Source organism: Sebastes fasciatus, chromosome 21 (genome assembly GCF_043250625.1).
Source record: "Sebastes fasciatus isolate fSebFas1 chromosome 21, fSebFas1.pri, whole genome shotgun sequence".
Classification (NCBI taxonomy): Eukaryota; Metazoa; Chordata; class Actinopteri; order Perciformes; family Sebastidae; genus Sebastes; species Sebastes fasciatus.
The window spans coordinates 2,420,172-2,441,978 of record NC_133815.1 but is presented as its reverse complement, the minus strand read 5'-3'; the positions used below and the strand labels follow the sequence as shown (position 1 = coordinate 2,441,978).

The 21,807-nt window shown below is 40.2% G+C and overlaps 3 protein-coding genes across 6 annotated transcripts; 1 reads left to right on the top strand and 2 right to left on the bottom strand.

The window, feature by feature from the left end:
- Positions 1-193: 193 nt before the first annotated feature.
- LOC141759287 (claudin-11-like) lies at positions 194-4,260 on the top strand. The gene is made up of 3 exons (XM_074621234.1): positions 194-1,019; positions 2,842-3,006; positions 3,600-4,260. Exons 1-3 carry the CDS (start codon positions 794-796, stop codon positions 3,857-3,859), a joined length of 651 nt encoding a protein of 216 aa, XP_074477335.1. The 5' UTR covers positions 194-793; the 3' UTR covers positions 3,860-4,260.
- A 196-nt stretch (positions 4,261-4,456) lies between these two features.
- LOC141759286 (putative cationic amino acid transporter) lies at positions 4,457-11,448 on the bottom strand. Its single transcript, XM_074621233.1, has 7 exons — positions 11,074-11,448; positions 10,760-10,996; positions 9,266-9,483; positions 9,030-9,176; positions 8,064-8,272; positions 7,203-7,987; positions 4,457-5,450 (listed from the first exon to the last, which is right to left on the bottom strand). Exons 1-7 carry the CDS (start codon positions 11,372-11,374, stop codon positions 5,077-5,079), a joined length of 2,271 nt encoding a protein of 756 aa, XP_074477334.1. The 5' UTR covers positions 11,375-11,448; the 3' UTR covers positions 4,457-5,076.
- A 7,515-nt stretch (positions 11,449-18,963) lies between these two features.
- rpl22l1 (ribosomal protein L22-like 1) lies at positions 18,964-21,395 on the bottom strand. 4 transcript variants are annotated; one of them, XM_074622380.1, is made up of 4 exons: positions 21,300-21,395; positions 19,584-19,697; positions 19,256-19,447; positions 18,964-19,156 (listed from the first exon to the last, which is right to left on the bottom strand). In XM_074622380.1, exons 2-4 carry the CDS (start codon positions 19,607-19,609, stop codon positions 19,009-19,011), a joined length of 366 nt encoding a protein of 121 aa, XP_074478481.1. In that variant the 5' UTR covers positions 19,610-19,697; positions 21,300-21,395; the 3' UTR covers positions 18,964-19,008. The 4 variants fall into 4 exon arrangements, with proteins under 4 accessions (XP_074478481.1, XP_074478482.1, XP_074478480.1 ...); XM_074622381.1 differs by having other exon boundaries at positions 19,256-19,417; XM_074622379.1 differs by having other exon boundaries at positions 19,256-19,377; positions 21,300-21,391.
- Positions 21,396-21,807: the final 412 nt, after the last annotated feature.

Sequence of the window (21,807 nt, the reverse complement as noted above, 5' to 3'; positions counted from 1 at the left end):
TGGTGTCTTTAATCGTCACATTTTTATGGTATCATGCTTGAAATTATTTAATAAATGAATAATTAATCAAAGAGATTGTTTTTATCTTGAAATAAAATGATGTTTTTTACATGTCACCACCAGCAGAGGGCCACAGTGAGACAGGTGAGTGATGCATGAGGAGAGATGTGTTTTATTATTAATAAACTGATTTGAATTCATGTCACAAAGTTCCTTCCGGAGATCCAAAAACTCAAATTTGGGCCAAATATTCAGGTCGGTCTTCATCTCCTGTTTTATCTGATGGATTTAGGTTTTGTTTTTCTGTCTTGAGTGTCTTCATATCTGGTTTAGGTTAGGATCTCACATGCGCTCTGATTGGCTTAAAGTTTGGACTGAATGGTACTTTTCACCACACCCTATAATAAATCTTATTCTAAGGCATTTTTCTGCGGATCAGCCTCGGGCACGTTAACGGGACACAGCAGGATTACTTTTTATTTTCTACTGTTTTTTAAAGGATTCTGATTTAAAGCACTTATTTTAATCCTATTTGGAAGATTATCTTACTTATTATAAGTGAGGACTGCAGAGAACTGAGCAGAACAGAGCAGAGAAGGATATAACTTCTGCGTTTTTAATCCTTTTCTAGAGTTTTTCAGTCTCTGGAACAATAAACCTTTAATTTAATACAACTATAAAATAAACTATAATAAATAATATATATAAACTATTACTAAAAAATATTTAAACACTCTAATCTGCTTCTTTTTTTTTTTTTAAATCCACATTTTTAAGATTTTTTTGAGGCTCCATGGCGCTCATGTGCAGACAGATCACCGGCAGCATGGCGAGCTGTGCGGGCTGGGTCGGGGTCATCGTCGCCACGGCCACCAACGACTGGGTCCGCACCTGCGACTACTCGGTGGCCACCTGCGTCCGCATGGAGGAGCTGGAATCCAGGGGACTCTGGGCAGAGTGCGTCATCTCACCGGCCCTTTATCACTGCCAGACCCTCAGCCAGATCCTCACTCTGCCAGGTAAGAGATGGAGAGATGGATGGATGGATGGATAGATGGATGGATGGATGGATGGAGAGATGGATGGATGGAGAGATGGATGGATGGATGGAGAGATGGATGGAGAGATGGAGAGATGGATGGAGAGATGGAGGGATGGATGGAGAGATGGATGGATGGATGGAGAGATGGATGGATGACTGGGGGATAGAATTTAACTAGAAAATGCATTTCCTGCTGAAAATGCGTGGGAATGCTGACAGCTGAAATTTATTGCAAAGCGTTGCTGAAAATGCAGAAATGTGAAATGACTTGCCTAAAAATGTTAAAGCTCAAATGCATTGCACTGCACTGCTGGAAACCCTAGAAGATGAAATGTACAACTGGCAGAGTTGGAAGCTGAACTGCATTACCTAAAGAAGCTAAGAGCTGAAATACATTGCTAGAAAAGCTGGAAGCTAAACTGTAATACTGTCAAAAGTGGTCAATTTGAATTTTCCTGAATAGGCGGAAGTATTACTAGTACTAGTATTAGTAGCAGAAGGAGCATCAGCTGTAGTAGTAGTAGAGATAGAGATTTTATTTTGAAAAAAAAACTTGTCCTGAGTTCCCTGTTAAGATACAGTTACCTTCTGTGTGTGTGTGTGTGTGTGTGTGTGTTAGTCAGCCTGCTCTGATTGGCTAATGTTAATCACCTGTCTGTCTATGATCAATCAAACGTTGCCGTGGTGATGGCCACTGCTATGCACCCTTAGTGAGACAGTTTATAATAGGAGTTAATCAGAGACATATATGTCATAAAAATGTCTCTCAGACAAAAACTGTGAGTCCAATCGGCAAAATAATGTCATCATCAGAGAGAAGTGACTCTGCCAAACGCATTGGTGTCGTTTTTTTATGTGTGGAGTCAAAAATGGGATCATGGGAGCAGGTTAGAAAAGTGCCATTGTCAACTTTCTGTCAGACATTTCCCGTCTGATTTAACATTGATCTCTATGGAGCAGCTTGTTGGACTTACTCTCACTTTTGGGACCCTAGAGACAAATGTGTAAGTCCGACTGATTCCATAGCTACATGACTGCGACCGGCACAAAATTTCCTACAGTTTGATGAAAAAATGATCTATAAGGAGTGAAAATTGTGGCCTACGGAGCAATTTGTTCAGAAAATTTTCAAAAGACTTTAAAGCTTTCCCACACTCTAGCTCTGACATCACGTGCTCTAGCCCTTAACGACCCACGCAATACACACCCATTATAAAATCTGAAACGGTCTGAAAATTTCATAAAACGTAAACTGCGATAAATGAAAAACTATAAACGTTAGCAAAAAGCTGAATCATAGCTTAACAGTTCAAAGACTTGTAACCTGTTTAAAGTTTATATGAAGTCTGTAGCTGAAAGTATGCGGAAGCAGTAGCATTTCAAAGAGGAGTAGGTTTAAGAGGATTTGAAGATTTTCTCTATTGAGTTACATTGTAAAAACAATGTGGAAAAAGCTTAATATTTTAAAAAGTATAAATAGTTGAAACAAGAAAAGTCATAGCACTAATGTCCTTAAAGAGCTGAATATTTTGATAGCCGAACGGTTTCTGTAGCTGAAAGAATGCAGGACTAGTTAAACTGCAAAAAACGTACGGAAGAAATGATTGAAGTTGAATAAACCTTAGGAGAACAATACTGGGAATGCTGAATCAGCATTCCCAGTATTATTATATAACATGCGTAATGGCAGTATTGTTTGTGCGTAAAAGAACCCAAAGTGTATCCCTCTCTCTCTACTCTCTCTCTCTCTCTCTCTCTCTCTCTCTCTCTCTCTCTCTCTCTCTCTCTCTCTCTCTCAGCCTACATCCAGACGTCCCGTGCCCTGATGATCTGTGCATGTCTGTTGGGTCTCCCCGCGATGCTGCTGGTGCTGATGGGGATGCCGTGCGTCAGGCTGCAGAACGACAGCTTCGCCATCAAGCTGCGCCGCGCCCGAGTGGGAGGCGTCCTCTTCATCCTCATGGGTGAAGACATACATACATGCATGCCTGCATGTTACAGGCCTACATTAAATTAAATATATATTTTTTTAAAATAAGGGGTTATTACCTTAAAGTATGCCAATTAAATAACCTACAGTACTATACTCATAGTGGTTTTAAAGATACATTGGTTCTGGATTTAAGGAGAAATTGGTTCTGGTTTTAAGGAGAAATTGGTTTTGGTTTTATGGAGACGTTAGTTCTGGTTTTATGGAGACGTTAGTTTGGGTTTTAGAGGACAGTAGTTTAGTTTCAGAGGACATTAGTTTAGTTTTAGAGGACAGTAGTTTAGTTTTAGAGGACATTAGTTTAGTTTTAGAGGACAGTAGGTCTACAGTGCTCCGTACTCGGGTCTTTCCCAGCTGTTGCAGGAGGGAGGAAGGGTGGGAGGAGGGTCAGGGTCTGCAGGTCTCATCCTGACTGGGTTCATCTGCCAAACTGGCCTCCTTCCTGTGAGAAGAGACGGATAGTTACTGAAACAGCCTCAGGGACGGACAGCCAGATGGACACAGAGACCAAATATAACTTCATGTTTAAACTTCTGTCTTTATAAATGAATATAACGTCTCTTCCAGCTTTGTGTGGCATCATCTCGACGGTCTGGTTCCCCATCGGCACACACAAGGAGGAGGGTCTGATGTCGTTCGGCTTCTCTCTGTACGCCGGCTGGGTCGGCTCCGCTCTCTGTCTCCTGGGCGGCGTCCTCATCTTGTTCTGCTACGGCGCCGACCCCGGGACCCCGACCAGGGACAACAGCTTCTACTACTCCAGGCAGGGCGGCACGGCCGCGCCACTGGACCCCCCCGCCAACCACGCCAAGAGTGCACGAGTGTGAGGCTGTGGTTCTCTGACCCCTCGTTGTAGAGACTATCATAACCAAGTATATATGAGCATATGGGGGCAGCCAGGAGCCAATCACAGCCACAGAAACTTCTCCTTCTTCTCTTCTTTATGCAACTTTTACAGTTTTACATTGTTTAGAAATAGCAAACTGTTGCTTCTACGTGTCGATGAGCTTTTGTAATTTTAGAACGATTGATTATCAAACTTTAAATAGCATGAACACATTTTTTTTAGAGAATTTAAATTCATTTAATCCCACACAGATAGATTGTTTTATGTACTAATAACACTTTTATACTCTTCATATTCTCCGTATAATCAATATGTATCAGCTGTGTGCCTGTATTGTAGGATTTTTGTCTGCGTCTACAAATAATAAAAGTTTTTAAGTAATTAAAGAGTCTTTTTTCACTCAAAATGAGACATTTATTCCTGCAACGGCCGTCCTCATTTACACACATTAACGCTAAATAGAGCAAACACTCTTTCACTGTAAACTTCATTCACTCAAACAAGAAGAACAAACACAAAAAAGTAAATTTCAGGGTTTCAGAAAGACGCACGTAAAGACGTGCAGAGACGGCTTGAACGGAAAATAATAAATATGAAATAAAAAAATAAATAATAAATCGCCTCGGGATCCCCCAGTCAGAGCTGGTTAATGTGGCCAAGGAAAGGGAAGTTTGGGGTCCCCTGCTGGAGCTGTTCTGCGACCCGACCCCGGATAAGCGGTTGAAGATGAGTGAGTGAGTGAGTGCATACTTAGGCTTGTACAAAGTAGGTATGAGGGGGGGGCTTTTATGCATTTAAACTCAGGTGATCATCGCCTCATACTCCATCTATAAGAGGACATTCAGGTTAAACAAAGCAAGGGGCTGCGTTGGTGGAGGCCTGAACACAACCTAACTGTCCCAACGTTGTATGTGCAGCCGTTGATTCAAAGTGTGGCGTTTAAAACATTTCTAGTGAGAGGAGAAGCACTAAATCTTCTCTTTTACGGAGGGAAGTTTGGTATTGCAAAGTGCCAACGGAGGCTGTGATGGGAGGCGTCCGTCGTATCCTCTCTCCTACCTCCTCCTCTGAGATCCAGACTAGGTTTCCACACTGAGCAGACGAAGGGAGGCGTTCACTGGTGAATAATAAAATAAAATCTTGAGGAGATTATTTGATTTCTCAAAGTTTTAAAGTTTCAGAGGAAACATCCTCTGTTCAGTCCTCCTCTTCCCCTCCATCATAGCCATGATTGGTCCTTCCTTTGCCTCTGCTCGCAGACTGGCCTCCCGGTCCAGACTGGTATCCAGACTGGTCACCATTATGCTCATACTGGTCCTGATGCTGCTGCTCTCCATCTTCGTTCTGGTTCTCCTGCGGCTGGTAGTGGTAGCCCCTCTCCTCCGGGGCCGACCAGCCTTGGTAGGGTCTCTCGTCCTGCTCCTCGGGGTGATGGTCGGCGTCGGGGGAGAAGGCGTCGTCGTCGAGGTGGTCGTCGTAGCGCTGGTAGGAGCTGGCGTGCGCCTGCTGCTCCCGGGCGTTCAGCTCCAGCGTGCTGTGCCACACGCCGTAGCAACCGTAGATCAACAGACCTGAGGACGGACAGACGGAGAAACTGGAGTCTTATCAAACTTCATGAACTCCAGAAGGCATGCAACTCTTCTCTCACTCCGTCATCTGTTAACCAACTGCACATCTAACAAAGTCTGGATGTACAGTATGTTCTTCTCTCTGCTATACATCAACTAAATGAAAGAGGAAGATTCATAGCTGCATCCTATTTTATACTTTCTATGTCTAGTTTACATTTTCATCAACATACTTCACGTGTAAACAGGCTTCAGTTTGGTGTCTCAAACCAACAGATAGAACTGAAAGAAGCATATAAGCAGCCTATATGATTGTTTCAAACTAAAAATAAGCGCCGGTACAACTCTTGAACTGAAACCAGATGTCAAAACAGATGTATGGGCCTTAAATCCTCCTCCGAGTGGATTCATCTTTTAAAAGGTTCTGTTATAATGTCATTTCTCATCTTTTAGACCTTTTTTAAATGACTCAAAATCATCGCAGACACTCTGAATGTAGACGTCATGAATGCACATCTGTCACAAATGTGTGGACATCAGTGGACTGGGAGGACGCTGAGGTCTGACTGGACTCAACTGGTCTTACAATTACTTTTTCTTCTTCTTCTTCTTCTTCTGGCTCAGTGCAATACATCTTTTTAACTTTTAATTACAGTCATTTTGCACTCCCTACTGCAATTTGCACACTTGTAATTATCTATCTATCTATCTATCTATCTATCTATCTATCTATCTATCTATCTATTTATATATCTATGTATGTATGTATGTATGTATGTATGTATGTATGTATGTATGTATGTATCTATGTATATATCTATCTATCGAGGCCTAAATAAAAACATCTTGCAGGAAGGAGCAGAGGACTCAAAATCCAATCTACTGATTAAACTGGTCTGACGATGCGTACAAAACATATATTAGATTATGCATCGTGATCATTTATTACTGATAATTATCAGTATTTTCCATCTTGTAAATACTAAATTTCCCTGAGTACATTAAATTCACTTAAACTTAAAAAAAAAAATTTAACATAAAAATTTTTTTTTAAATGAAACAACTTAAACTTTTATTAAAATTGTAAACTTAACTTTAACTTGAAAAAAACTTTTAAAAACTTAAACCTAAAAACTAAAAAAACTTAAAACTGAACTAAAAAAAATCACCTAGAAGCTATATTAAAGGTAGATAAATAAATAAATATATACAAATGACTACATTTATACATTTTAAAATACTTGTTTCTATATAGCTGGCAGATGTCTGTTAAAGAAAGCACCAATTATAACTAAATTATATTAAAATGCAGGTTATGTGTAAAGGATAATGTACAGCTAGTCAGTCATTGTTGTGTAATAAACCCCTTCAGGGCGACATTGCATCGCCCTGAAGGGGTTTATTTCACAACAATGACCGACTAGCTGTACATTATCTCGCTTATTACACGGCTTGCAACGGTCTGTTATCCATAGCAACAGTCTGTTATACATAGCAACGGTCTGTTATCCATAGCAACGGTCTGTTATACATAGCAACGGTCTGCTATAAAGAAATAACAGACCGTAGAACGCCGTGATTGACCAATCAGAATTGAGTATTCAACATGGCCGTGCAATACAACTAGTTAACTCGCCTCTCTTTCTTCTTTGTTAGTGCCATGGTATAAAAGTTATAATGCACTCTGAGGTTCCAATATAGAAAATAACAGAATTTCTGTATTTGAAATCCATGATCAAGAATGTTTCATCTCACCTATGAAGCACCAGATGGTGAACCTGGCCCAGGTGAGCGAAGACAGTTTAAGCATGAGGTAGCTGTTGACCAATATGGCGGCCGCGGGGACGAAGGGCACGCATGGCGCCATGTAGGGGAGCTTCCTCCCGCTCTCCGGCTGCTGTAGGATCATGATTAAAAGCTTCGTCAAGGACCCCGCCATCAGCGTGGCCATGAGGCCTGAAAACACCGCCCCGGCGCCGGTTCCCTGCTCCACGCCAAAGATAATGGTGGACCAGAGGCAGAAGGACGTGAGGAAGAAGAGGAGGGTGCATCGGGTCACTATGCGGCCGGTGGCCGGGGTGGGCCGGGCCGTCGCGTCGGGCATTCCCAGCCGCAGCCTCAGGGTGTAGTAGTGACCTCCAAGAAGCCTTTTCAGCAGCGAGGCGTGGCCTGTGTGGAAATCAGAGTCGTCCCCGTCTCCTTCAGTCCCGCCAGCGTGGTAGGACGCCGATCCATCGCCGTCTGAGTCTCCGATCAGCATCTGGTCGTCTTTGGTGGGGACCGCCGCGTCGTCCTGGTGCTTCAGGGCATCCACGTCCTCCGCGGAGTTACACTGGTGTGAGTCGGCGTGTTCGTCAGGCTGGTAGCGCAGTAACAGCACGCATACGCTCACCAGAGTGTAGGCCAGCAGAGTGCCGATGGACATCATCTCGATCAGGTCCCTGAGGCTCACCAGCAGAGCGAGGACCGCCGCGAAGCACCCCGACACCACGCACGCCACCGCGGGAGTGTGTGTGAGCGCAGACACGTGAGACAAGAACCTGCAAACACGTTAATCACAGAGTTAGTAGTCAGGAACCGGAAACCTTGTCCTACCTGTGCTTCCTGTCTCCTCACCTGAACAGCAGGCCGTCCTGGGACATGGCGTAGATGACTCTGGGCATGGGGAACAAAGAGCCCAGCAGGGACACGGTGAGACCGGCGATGGAGCCCACCGCCACGATGTATTTCCCCCACGAGAAGCCGTGCACCGCAAACATCTCCATGAGAGGAGCCGAGCCGTCGATGAGCTCGTAGGGAACCATGAGAGTCAGGATCACACTCACCTGTACGGAGGAGAGGGCTCCTGGATTAAAGGGACAGGACACCCATTTTCATTTCCTATGTCCTTCTCTACCCGTGCACGGTGATGAAAAGGTCAAGTCGTAATGGAGAGACTCAAATCCATGGACGGATTATGAGACAATGGGCTCCTGGGCAGAGACCTGTTTTGCATCTTTTTGTAATTGTTTTGCATCTTTTTGTGGTCTATTTGTGTCACTTTTTGGTAGTTTTGTGTCACTTTTTGGTAGTTTTGTGTCTTTTAGTGGTAGTTTTGTCTCTTTTTTGTAATTTTGTATCTCTCTGTAGTTGTTCTGTATCTTTTTGTGGTCTTTCTGTGTCTCCTTTTGGTTGTTTTACATCTCTTAGAGGTTGTTTTGCGTCTCTTTTTGGCCGTTTTGCATCTCTTTTTGGTCGTTTTACATCTCTTTTTGGTCATTTTGCATTTCTTTGTGGTCTTTTTGTGTCTCTCTGTAGTTGTTTTACATCTCTTTGTAGTAATTTTGCATCTCTTTGTAGTTGTTTTGTGTCTCTTTTGGTCATTTTGCGTCTCTTTGTGTTTTCTTTGTTTTGATTCAGAAACGTTGACATTCAACGTATCCCGTGGTTTGCGGAAACCTACAATGCTAAAAAATTTTTCTGGCGACTTCTGGGTTTCTAAAAAAAAAACTGAAGCTTCAATTGAAGAATAGAAATCGGCTGTGGCCTTGATAGAATCGTGATAAACTCATGTTACAAGCATACAGGTCACTGCGTACTGACCGACACGTAGGCAGTGAGGCAGGTGACCAGCGAGGCGGTGATGGCGTACGGGATGGAGGTGTTTGGGTCTTTCGCCTCCTCTCCTGTCGTCGCGATGATGTCGAAGCCGATGAAGGCGTAGAAGCAAGTCGCTGCACCTTTCATCACCTGATCAACAACGAGACATCACTTAGTTTCTCAGTTTGGGGATTTGAAGAAGTAAGTGACTAAAACACAGACGTGGTTGGACATCTCACCCCGGACCAGCCATAGGGAAGGAACTTGCCGCTCCCCCAGTTGCTGGCGGAGATGAAGAAGAGTCCGGCGATGATCATGAAGACCCAGACCACCAGGTTGACCACGTTGAGGACGTTGTTGAAGACCACAGAGTTACGAACGCCGAGAGCAATGACAACTGTCACCAGCAGGGTGATAAACAGGGCCAGCAGGTCAGGGTACGTGTCCTCACCTTTACCTGAGACAAACAGACACACAGCAGCATTTACAATAAAAATACTTCATCGACATGACGAAGACAAAGTGTTCGTATGAGAGAGGACCGGAGATAATTTAACCAATATCAGTCCGTCGGTCCACTTTGGTCCAGACTGAAATATCTCAACAACTATAAAATGTAACAACTAAAGACGTACTTATTCAAACTGGCCTTTGTGTCACCTTGTGCTGTCTCGTGTGGTACATTTGCAGCTGTTTCAGTGATTGCTTTTTTTAATACTTTTTTTATGGTTTCATTGTTTTTAATTATTTTTTTATTCTTGTAAAGCACTTTGTGATTTGTGTTCTATGAAAGGTGCTATACTAAATAAACATATTATTATTATTATTATTACCATTATTACCTAGCACCACCATGAGTATGGAGGAGTAAAGCTGCCATTATAATACATAAATGACTCAATAAATAAATAAATAAAAGCCTCAATTGTCAAATATATATGCAGGTTGATTTGAAAATAAATAAGTATGCACAGAAATAGAAAAAGAAAATAAAGAAATAAAATCTATTTATTTCTTTGAATAAATATGGATATTAATAAATAGGGAAATAAATTTTAAAAAAATAGATACAAATTGGAAAATAATAAATGAAAATAAATCAATGCAAAAACAAGTAATTTGTCAAATAAATGAATTTTATTTGTTTATATTTCTATATTTGTGCATATTTATTTATTTTCAAATTAACCTGCACATTCATTTGATGGTTGAAACTTTTATTTCTACATTTATTTTTTATTTTATTTCTTTATTGAGTATTTTTAATTTATTAATTTATTATTATTATTTATTATAATTTTGTATAAATTAAATTTATATTTAATAATGTATTTAGTCCTCCATACATGTGGGTTAACTTACATTTGTGGTTTTAAGAGAAATATCTCAACAACTATTGGATGCTAATACGCTAAACTAGCATCATAATACATGCTAAGCATCAGTATGTTAGCATACTGATATTATATTCTTAACTTTATTCATACAATTAGAACTTTATTCTTTAATATTATGACCTTGTTCATTAAACTATGACTTTAATCTTGTAATATTTGACTTATTTTCTCAGAATATTACAACTTTAATGACAAAACATGGGATCCTTCCCCCCAAAAATGGCCTTATTGGTATATAAACTGACACGTTAGTAGATTACAGTCATTGTCAGTCGTCCTACTTTACTATTTAAAGACGGACTTTTGATTTGCTCTTAACGTGCTGATGGTACTAACCGAGTCCTCGGAGCGTGCCCAGGTGTGTGATCATGTAGTTACTGATGCTGTGATTGGCCAGCGAGTCGAACATGCTGCTGAGAGCCGACGCCCCCGCCGCCGTGCCAATCAGATACTCCAGGATCAGGTTCCAGCCGATGAAAAACGCCACGAACTCCCCGACGGTCACGTAGCTGTAGGTGTAGGCCGAGCCGGTCGTCTTCGGGACGCGGACGCCAAACTCTGCGTAGCACACACCTGGAGACAAACGTGAATACAGCGAGTTCAATGAGACGATGAGCGTCTTGTAAGATTAGACTGTTCCGATGCCTCACCTGACAGTATGGACGCCACCGCTGCAATAATAAAAGACAGGATGACCCCAGGCCCGGCCATCGCCTTGGCGACCAGCCCAGCGACGACATACATCCCCGTGCCGACGCAGCTGCCCACGCCGAGCGACACCAGGTCCACGGTGGTCAGCACCTTGGCGAGGCCGACCGGCGACCCCTCCCCGAGGTCAGTGAGGTCGTCGGAGCTGTGGGCCATGGAGCCCACGGGTTTGGTCCGCAGCAGGCGGTTGTACATGTTGTACCAGGCGTCGCCCAGAGACACCCGGCTCAGCCACGCCGCCATCACCGCTCCTGTTTATCACCCGTCTGTGTGTGTTTGTGTCTCCTTCTACCTTTTCTCTCTTTTCACACCCTCTATCATTCTTTCACCCTCATCATCAGCGTCTTTCTTTGTTCACAGATCCAGACGGAGAGCGTCGGCTCTGTGAAAAGAGGAATTCAGATCATTTACTTTAGTATCAGTGATGCAATTAAAAAATATTCCATTACAGTCCTGAACTTAAACTTTACAGAAGTAACAACAGTAACTACAGCTGTTACACAAATGTGTAATACAAAAAAAACAATATTTCCCTTAAAAATGTAGTGATGTACAACTATTAAAGGGGTAGTTTGTGTTATTGTGTGACTTTGGTGATTCCGAACTAACCAAAGTCACACAATAACACAAACTTATCCGATCGAGGCAGCAGTATAAATGATGATAAATGGTGTGTATGAATATTTCTGCATACTGGGGTCCCTAAACAGTCTTGAATTACATAAATTAGGTATTAATGTAAAGTTGAGACTCTTGTGGATCCAATGAGCTCAACTGTATTCATGTGTGATGATGTTAGTCCCCATAGGAGACATTTCATTGTAGTGAGACCAATTATTGAAACTTGACCTCCCTGTATAAAATGACCTCTGGTGACCTCTAGGATAATCACAGCCTCATGAAACTTTACAGCCACAAACTAGAGACCTAGAGCATTCAGAGGATGGATGGATCAAACTAGAGACCTAGAGCATTCAGAGGATGGATGGATCAAACTAAAGACCTAGAGCATTCAGAGGATGGATGGCTTTCCTAGCTAGATTGACAATAAGGGGGTTTCTGAGCAGTTTACACAACAGAAGTGCTCGCCATCCAATCGCCAAAAAATGCAATTCTTGCAGAAATCTCCAAATGTCAAAAGTTTTTGATCCCAAATCACAGCATGGCTTTTTCTATGGTGTTCCTCAAAGTCTTGGTGTCTTAATGTGGGATTTTGGAAAGATTATTGATCATTTTTATCAATTCTCAAGTGGTTAAAAAAACAAACATTGCTGCAACAATGTATGAGACATAATAGAGCATGGAGATGGCATATCATCATGTTCTAAGCCCTGATACACTTTCAGGTTTATTTAAAATTTCTGACTAGAACAACTTGACACACAGTGCTGAGCTGCATCTCAAATTAATCTTCAGGCTCTCAGCTTTCAGATGATGTACACCACTTCTATGTGACATCTACTGTTGACCTGCTATCTCCCCCTAAAGACCCCCTGGACCTCCCTAAAAAAGACAAAACAGGTCTATTGTGGGTCTCAGAGGGTTAAATAATAGATCATAAAAGTCCAACATCAAGCAGGTATACCTGATGATGTGAGCCAACAGGTGATGATGGGATACCATCAGTCACTAGAGCGAGACTCCCTCTCTGAAACATTAATGAAGAGCGACGAGGATCTACTTTCACAACGGAAAAGGTACGACGGTGGAGGCTAAAACTGAACACACCTGAACTGAAAATCAACATCAACAGGTTAAAGAGAGTGAAGAGCACAGAGAGAGAGCGGCATAAAGAAGCTGATAAACAAACATGCAGGTTAAAGAATCACACCTGAGCAGACAGGTAATACACTCACTGGTTGTGTGCGTGTGTTCCTGTGGAAGAGCTGGTCGAGTCCTCGTCCTCTGGAGACCTGAAGGAAATGGTGACGAGAGGAGACGACAGCGTTAATCCTTCTGACCTGACACCATGTGATCAGGTGGATACATTATTCAACACCTGGGCAGGTGTGTGTGTGTATGTGTGTGTGTGTGTGTGTGTGTGTGTGTGTGTGTGTGTGTGTGTGTGTATGTGTGTGTGTGTGTGTGTATGTGTGTGTGTGTGTGTATGTGTGTGTGTCATCATTCATTCATAGGAGGGAGGATAGAATAGCTGCTGTGAAGGTGTGTGTGAGTTAACTTTGTGCTGCAGCTGCCATCGATGACGTTTCTTTACTCTTTGTATGCAGAGCTGAGAACTGACCAGGTGTGTTTGTGTGTGTGTGTGTGTGTTCGTGGACCAGGTTTGTAATGGAAAGTTATATTAGTATTATAAGATACTAGTATTATATGAAACTAGAAAGCCTAATGAATCCATCGGTACCAACCATGTCATACTAGCTTGTAGTGAAGGAGGTTAAATAACGCTCAAAACTTGAGCTACATTTTGGCGAGGAAAAACTGTCATGTCCATTTCCAAAGGGGTCCCTTGACCTCTGACCTCCAGATCAGTGAATGTAAATGGGTTCTATGGGTACCCACGAGTCTCCCCTTTACAGACATGCCCACTTTATGATAATCACATGCAGTTTGGGGCAAGTCATAGTCAAGTCAGCACACTGACACACTGACAGCTGTTGTTGCCTGTTGGGCTGCAGTTTGCCATGTTCTGATTGGAGCATATTGTTTATGCTAAATGCAGTACCTGTGAGGGTTTCTGGATCAATATCTGTCATTGTTTTGTGTTGGTAATTGATTTACAATAATAAATAAATACATACATTTGCATAAAGCAGCATATTTTCCCACTCCCATGTTGATAAATACTTTTAATCTAATCTCCCTTTACGGTAAAAATGTGCGATTAATTTGTGATTAATCACGATTAACTATGGTCAATCATACAATTAATCACAATTAAATATTTTAATTGATAGACAGCCCTAAAATAATACTTCCTACCACAACAAAAACCTGACATCTGTTTAGAATTAATCATTTTCAATTGAATTGATTTGAATCTAATTAAGTTTAGATTTTCTCATTAAATATGATTTATTCTGCAATTTTGTGAGATTATTCTTGCTGCCACTTTAAGGACCTTTCAATGCCAAATGTATTTTATCGTTATTAATATTTATCATGTAATACAATACACATCCTTATGTGTGAAACTGCACTTTATCATTTATAGCATTATAATCAAAACTATAATCAGTTTACTGTGTTATACTATTTAATACTTCTGTTTTCTACCTGTTTATTTTTTGGTAACTGTTAAAGGAGCACAGTTTTGTTATGGAGAGAATAATTCCTTAAAGACTTATTTTGCATGTTTTAGTCTCTTTAAAACAGCAGGGTCATCTCATTGTAAGGTTAAACCAGAGGAGGTGACCATATATTGATTGTTAAAAGGGAAAATGATCAATTGAGATTTAGTATTGCACTTCCATAAAGTTGGGGGACTCAAACGAGACAGATTTAAACAAGAATGATAAAAATCGAAGCAGCAGAGGCTGAGATGTCCTCACTTCCCATAATGCAATTCAAGCATCTCTGATTAGAGCCTGCCTGCCTGGTAAACAACCACGTCTTTCAAACTTCACCCCTCCAGTTTTTAATGCAGACTTTCTGTTTTAAATCCCGAGCCCAGGAATCTTCTCTGACTTTATAAAACTGTTTTGCTGCTTGAGCTCATCATATCTGGTGGAAGGGGACTTTTTATTTCACGTTCTCCAAACCAAACTCACATTTTAACGCTGCTGCTGCTGCAGTCGTCCTCAAACCCAAATCTTCTGCACACTGAAACACAAAATAAAAGACTAAATTAAACCTCTCCAACGTGTACACACTGAATGGTTTATGTCTGTATATATGTGTTGTATTATTATCTGCTGCTGTAATCTGATACACAGAGTCAGATTACACCTGCAGACTTGGTAACATGATGGTCTAAAAGAGGAGAAACACGACACTCAGCTGCTGCTGTCTACACAAGCTGCTTTACATTGAATCCCTCCGTCTCAACCTGAGCGAACTGTCTGCTGTTTCTTGGCTTCAGCACCAAACGTGAGCTGCTTCACATGACGGCCAGATATGAGACGATGCTTTGATGCTTTGTGATAATCAGATCCAGTTTGTTGCAGCTCTTGGACCAGTGTAACGGTGTATTCTGGTGCATTATTCATCACCAGTCTGGGAAGCAGACGTATTGGATTTAGGCTGCTGGGAACGCTCTTTTATTGGGTTTTCTGATTGGTTGATTACCAGCCGATCAACCAATCAGAGAGTTCTTTGCTAAAGGTCTCAAATATGACCTCTGTCTGTTTGTCCTTCAATTTTCTCAACAACCGTTCAACTTCACACTTGGCGGCTGTGTTGCTGAGGATGCAAGGAAGTGCAGCGTTGAGTGTGAAGTTATTTGGATGAGCGGTTCTCGAGAGGCCGAGCAATCTGTCCCTTCCAAAACAGGCACGTTTTGAACGGGAACAACTTTACTACCTGTGAAACATTGGTCTCTTCAACTTTAATTTTCCCAGTTAAATGGCTTTAAAATTACATACTGCTTGCCAACAGCACATAATGAACATGTTTACAATGTTCAAGATAACCTTTATTTTTCTCATACTGTCTGTCTAAATATACCTGTATTCACCCTTACATTTAAAACTGTCAAATGATCTATATAAATATTGTATATTTGTGACATCACAAATGGACAGAAATCCTAACGGCTTGTTTCAAACGCACAATTTCTGAATACTGGCTGTGTTTATTTCTCCGTATATTGAGCATTTTGATAGTTTAACAGGATTTATAAAGCACTTAAACCTGCTTTATGAAATAAAAGACAAGAAAATCACACTTTTTACATCATGGGACCTTTAAAGTACATGTCAAATCTTTTTTGATTTTGTCGACTCTAAAGTCATCAGCCGTCCACATGTCTGTAAAGCACCACCCTAATATGTGGAGACGCCCTGGCAGTAACTGGCAACCTGAGTTTCAAACATGTTTTGTTTTTTTAGAGCTTTCATTTTCTGGAAACTCATCTTTTTGTGGTTTTGCCAAACATACAGATGTTGTGATCTGGAAAATACCTGAAAAACAAAATATCATAAAGTGGACGAGGGAACAACTTGTACCTCCTAGATACCAGCTTCGTCTTTATTTTTTAACTGTTTATCTGATGGAGTTTTGAATGGACTGAGTTATAGAAACTGACAGCAAAAAGCTCTAAAACATCATATTCAAGCACTTTTTATTATCTTTTCCCTCATTTAATTCTTTGACCTGTTTGCTTTGTATGTATGAATCTAACTGTTATAAAATCCACCAACTTTGACTCTTTCTATAAAGATTTTTAGACGCCACCAGCCGCTGTTGGCTGCAGAGCAGCTGAAGGTGGAGGCATTCCTGAGGCTACGGGTTTGATACGCAACAGATGAGCTAACGGGAGTGAATCCAGACACACAATGTCCTTTTCTGTTTAAGGGAATAAAGGGTCTTCGTTGGCAGCCTGAAGTTATTCATACAGGAGAGGAGACTCATCATGCCAGTCTGAGCTGAGGAGGATTTTATCGAGTAGAAAATGATTCTTTAGTGGTTGTTGTTGTTGTTGTTGTTGAGTGTCTTTTAGTAAAGCTGAAACACGTGGTTCTAATCCATAGTTTATAAAATAAATATTTATCTATTAATGTATTGGGAACACCTTTGTCTCATTAATAATAGTAAAATAGTGAAGTAATTCACTTCCCTTCTGTTTATGTTGACCTTTTATTGTTTTGCTGAAATCACAAACTTGTTTTGAAGGATAGTAATAAGCTTAAAAGGCTTAATTTGACACATTAAATTCAGTTTAATAGACACAAGGAGGAGTACTACTACTATTACTACTCAGCCTGTGATAACAGTTGTATGTCTTCCAGAGAAAGGTGGGGTTTGAGGGTGTGAGGCTGGGATGGTTAAATTTAGAGCTTACCCGAATGCTTTTTTGTTTGTTTTTAAAATAAGTATATATAATAAATAATAAATAAATAAATATAATAATAAAGTATAAATCCCAAAATAACCCAGTAAGGAATAATCCCATAACATTATTCATATTATTATTAGTTATTCTCAGACAGTTATTGCTGTTTGTTGTGTGTAGAGGTGCGTGTGTGTACAGTAGTGCAGCAGACAAAAAAGAAAAGAAGCATTTGAATTCTGATTTGGAGGTTGGTTACCTTGGCAACGGTCAAAGCTTTGAAATATTTGGGTCATCCCTAGCAACCTGTTTTTCTCTTAGTATGCACTTTTTGTTGTCAGAATTCAAAACAAGCCGTGACCTTTGCTGTAGACTTTGTGTATTAATCCAAATAAACATTTGATGGTTATAAAAAAAAAAGAGATGCTTTTCTTCCCATCTGCATTTGGCCTCATCAACAGAGCCTGGGACCCTGACACTGACTCTCATCCTGTCTTAGTTTAGTTCCTGTATTAATTGACCCCAGATTATAGCAGCCAGATACATTAAAAATAAAATGACATACAATGACAACAGGTACATGAACACAGCTGAAGATGACAAAATGAATAAGCAGAAAGACTAGTGAATGAGTAAGTGGGGTTATTGACCAACAGTCCGGTACTTTATACTGTAAACTTTTGCACATTCCTGCACAGCTCTTTGATTTTTAAACAGATATATTGCACATTTTTCATAGTATTTTTTAAATATTTTTATTGTAATTTTTTTCTATTGCATATTTATGTTTCTTGACTTTGCAGTAATTTATTTTCTCTTGCACCAAAACACCAAGGTTAATTCATTGTACGTGTACTTGGTAATAAACCCGATTCTAATTTTGAGTTGTATTATGGAAATTGTTAAGATCCAGTGTTTTGGACCCATATTATCGTATTGACTAAAAGTCAGATTTTAGTCCAAACAGTATGTTTTTACTTTTATCTCAATTAAATGCGACATTATTGGTACAAAGATACAATAACTGTGCCTGTATTCTGTTGTTCTCAAAAAGTCTGTAGCACCACCTAGTGTTCATTTAATGTACTGCTACACAACCATCTTCAGCTATATATAGACGAGCATCAGGAGCAGATCCATATGAGGTGTTTATCTACCCTCATTTATATAAATAGGATGGACAAAATAATAGAAACACCTGTATAAAAATACAGTTCAACAGCATCATAAACTGCAGTCTCCAAATTGATCACAGTTGAATTAACACCTCTCTAAGACAGTTATATTATAACCTTCATGTGGAAGGATTTATTTAAGGAGCGTTGCATCAAACTGCTTTGGTTTTAGTGAGGTGTACCTAATAAACTGGCAACTGTGTTTACATACAAGCTGGGTAAATTATCCAATTAGAAAATGTTGGTTAATTGGTGGATAGAACACCTTGAGAAACACAAATTGCTAAGTACAAGAATTTTTCTTAAAGGGTCTAAAAATGAAATAAAAACACATCCATATGGTTGCTGCATTGCTCTGTATTAAAACAACTTTAAGGTTATGATCAATATTGGCATTTTTACTTTTCCCTGTTTTTTAAAACCTTTTGACAGTCTGATGTTTTACAGATTTTTGTAAATAAAAAACACGTTCTTTACTTAATCACATGGATGGCAATGTCTGTTTTCTAAACGTGTTTCATTCTCCAATTGACGCAATTTTTGTGGTCCTGAAAGTGTTGTTGTGACACCTGTCCATATACCTGAAGAAAGACGTGTAAACCGACCGCATTAATAGCAGTACACAACATTTTCAACACACCCTTCACGCCTTTAGGTGTGCAGAGAATGTTTACAGAATAACACAATAAAAAAGACTCAAGACAGAAAAGTTATTTTTCCACATTTATTCTCCTGACACCATGTGAGATATCCGTTTACTCGTCTGCCTCCGACTCCTCGTCGTCATCCTGACTGATCTGGAAGTAACGCAGCTCGTACGTCTCCTTGTCGGACGCCACCACTCTCAGCCAGTCGCGGAGGTTGTTCTTCTTCAGGTACTTTTTCGTCAAGTACTTCAGATACCTAGTGGGGGGTAAAAGTGGGGTCGTTTAGTCCCAAAGTTTTGATTTCCTGTAATACAGTTTGCTGAAGTTTGTTTGCGTCGTAAACGTTAAATCTCACCTTTTGGAGAACTGCTTCTCAGACGTGACGTTGATCTTGTTCTTCATGCGGCCGACCTGGACGACGTTGCCCAGGTTCCCCGTTTTTCCGTTGACCTTTATCCTCTCTTTGAGGAAGATTTCCTGTTGGACAGAACACATTGACGCACTAGGGAAGAGAACCCTAGTATATTCGGAGCTAGGGAAGGTGACCCTAGTCCAGACGCAGGGTTAGCTGCATGTAAAGATCAATACATTTACTGGCTTTTTAGAAGTTTTCCTAATTCCTAAGCAAAGTGCAAACACATAAAAGGTTTAACAAGTGCAGTAATACTTGCAGTGAGACTTACAAAGTTTGCACCGTCCAGGATCCCATCCTCCACAGGGTGGGTCAGGTCCAAGGTGAACTTCCATGCAGCTCCCTTTTTGGACTTCCTGCTAACAGCTGGCCTCTTCTGTTTGAGCTGTGAGGTAAAAAAAAAGAGCCGCAACAGGGTCAGAAACATCAGGTGTTCCTCTTTAAAGTCTCTATTCTAGCTTACAAATATTTACCAGTGATAAAGGCATCTAATCTCCACCAACACACTATGTTGATGCACCATATCCTTCATAAGTTAATAAATCTTTAAGTTAAGTGTCTTTAAGATATCTGCAATCTAATATCTTATCAATATCTTTTCTAATCTCACTACTTTCATCTTTAGTTGCTCTTTTGTTGACAAGTTTCTGTTCATTAAAAGCTCATTTCCATAGCTAGTAACACTGGTTGACACTTGTTTAAGATAAATTAAGATAATCCTTCATTAGTCCCACAGACGGGAGATTTGCAGGATTACAGCAGCAAAGGCGGACAGCTCAAACAAGAGGCATCAATAAAAAACAAATCAAGATCTAATAAATAAGCAAGTAAACAATACAGATATAGTAAATAAAAAAGTTATAAAAATAGGCTGAATAAGTGGTTGGGTTTACATTATTGCACATATGAATATGAAATAAGAAATGTTAATATTGCACAGTATTGATAATCTAAAATTACAATTAATTTAGCAATTTAACATTTTGTTAAATAGCTATACTTGTGAAGTCACACAATTAGATGCCATTGCATTATATAACTTACTGAACCATATAAAAGGTATTGACAGAAATGTAAGAAATTAAATTTAAAATATTTGTTTTAATTTAACATGCAAAATCTGTCTGGTACTATTAAAATAGGCAGTAGTAATCTTTTAATTCTACTAGTCAGAAAAGTAGGTTATGCACAAAGTTATTTTATTAATAGTGAAGTTAGCATCTAATACATCAACAGTAACCAGTAGCAACTTAATTCATTAATCAAACCAATCAGCACTCATTTAAATAAGATGTTTTTGAATGATTCTAGGTGTTGACAATGAGGGTCAGATAATGCAGCAGCAGAGACATCCTTTTGAGTTTAATTTCTACTTTATTTGAACTACTAGAAGGCTAGCTAATATGAAAACAATGCCGAACTGACTATTGGGTCTTAAACTACATGTAGACTGACAGCACACATCAATGTTAACCAGTTAAATGGAGTAGAACCACTGATGAGATAAAACAGCCATTTCTTCTATGGAGACTGGCTTCCTGTCACGGACTAATGAATGGAACGCGCGTCAGCAAACGTCACGACTACTACAAACATCCTTTGATAATTTTCTACTTTATTTTAACTACTAAAAGGCTAGCTAATATGAAAACTATGCCGAACTGACTAGTGGGCCTTAAACTATATGTAGACTGACAACACACATCAATGTTAACCAGTCAAGTGGCGTAAAACCACTGATATGAGATAACACAGCCATTTCTTCTATGGAGTCTGGCTTCCTGTCACGGACTAATGAATGGAACACGTGTCAGCAAACTGCTAACTTCTTTCGATTCCTTCAGTAGAAAAACGCTCAATGTTTCACAAATAGCTGCACGATTAAAGCTTCACTTTGTTTGAGTAGGTAATGAGCGAAAAAAAGTTGTGATAGGCAAAGAAATTAATGATAAAATAGGTAAATTCCGGAGGAGCTGGCAGGACTTACCGGCGCCATGTTGAGAGATCGGACGTGAAAGGAGGAGCCGGAGGTGACGCAGCAGTGACGTAGGACGTTGCGTGAAACGCCCTTACCAAATATGGAAAACCCAAATTTAGCTGTAGAAAAATCTGGAAAATATCTCAATTAACGAGTTGTTACAAGACTACTGGCACGGCCGAACTCTTAACCAACTGTCCGTTGTGTCTTTTAGTTTCATTATTTGGCAATACCGACAGTTACATTTAAATTTAACTAAGTTTTGTCTTAAAACAGCTGACTTTAGAATGGAAGTCTGGCCTGTGACGTAGACGCTGCGTGAAACGCCCTTACCAAATATGGTAAACCCCCGATTTAGCTCCAGAAAAGTCTGGAAAATACCTCAATTAACGAGTTGTGACAAGACTACTGGCACAGCCGAACTCTTAACCAACTGTCAATTGTGCCTTTTAGCTTCATTATTTGCCAATACCGACAGTTACATTTAAATTTAACTAAGTTTTGTCTTAAAGGTCCC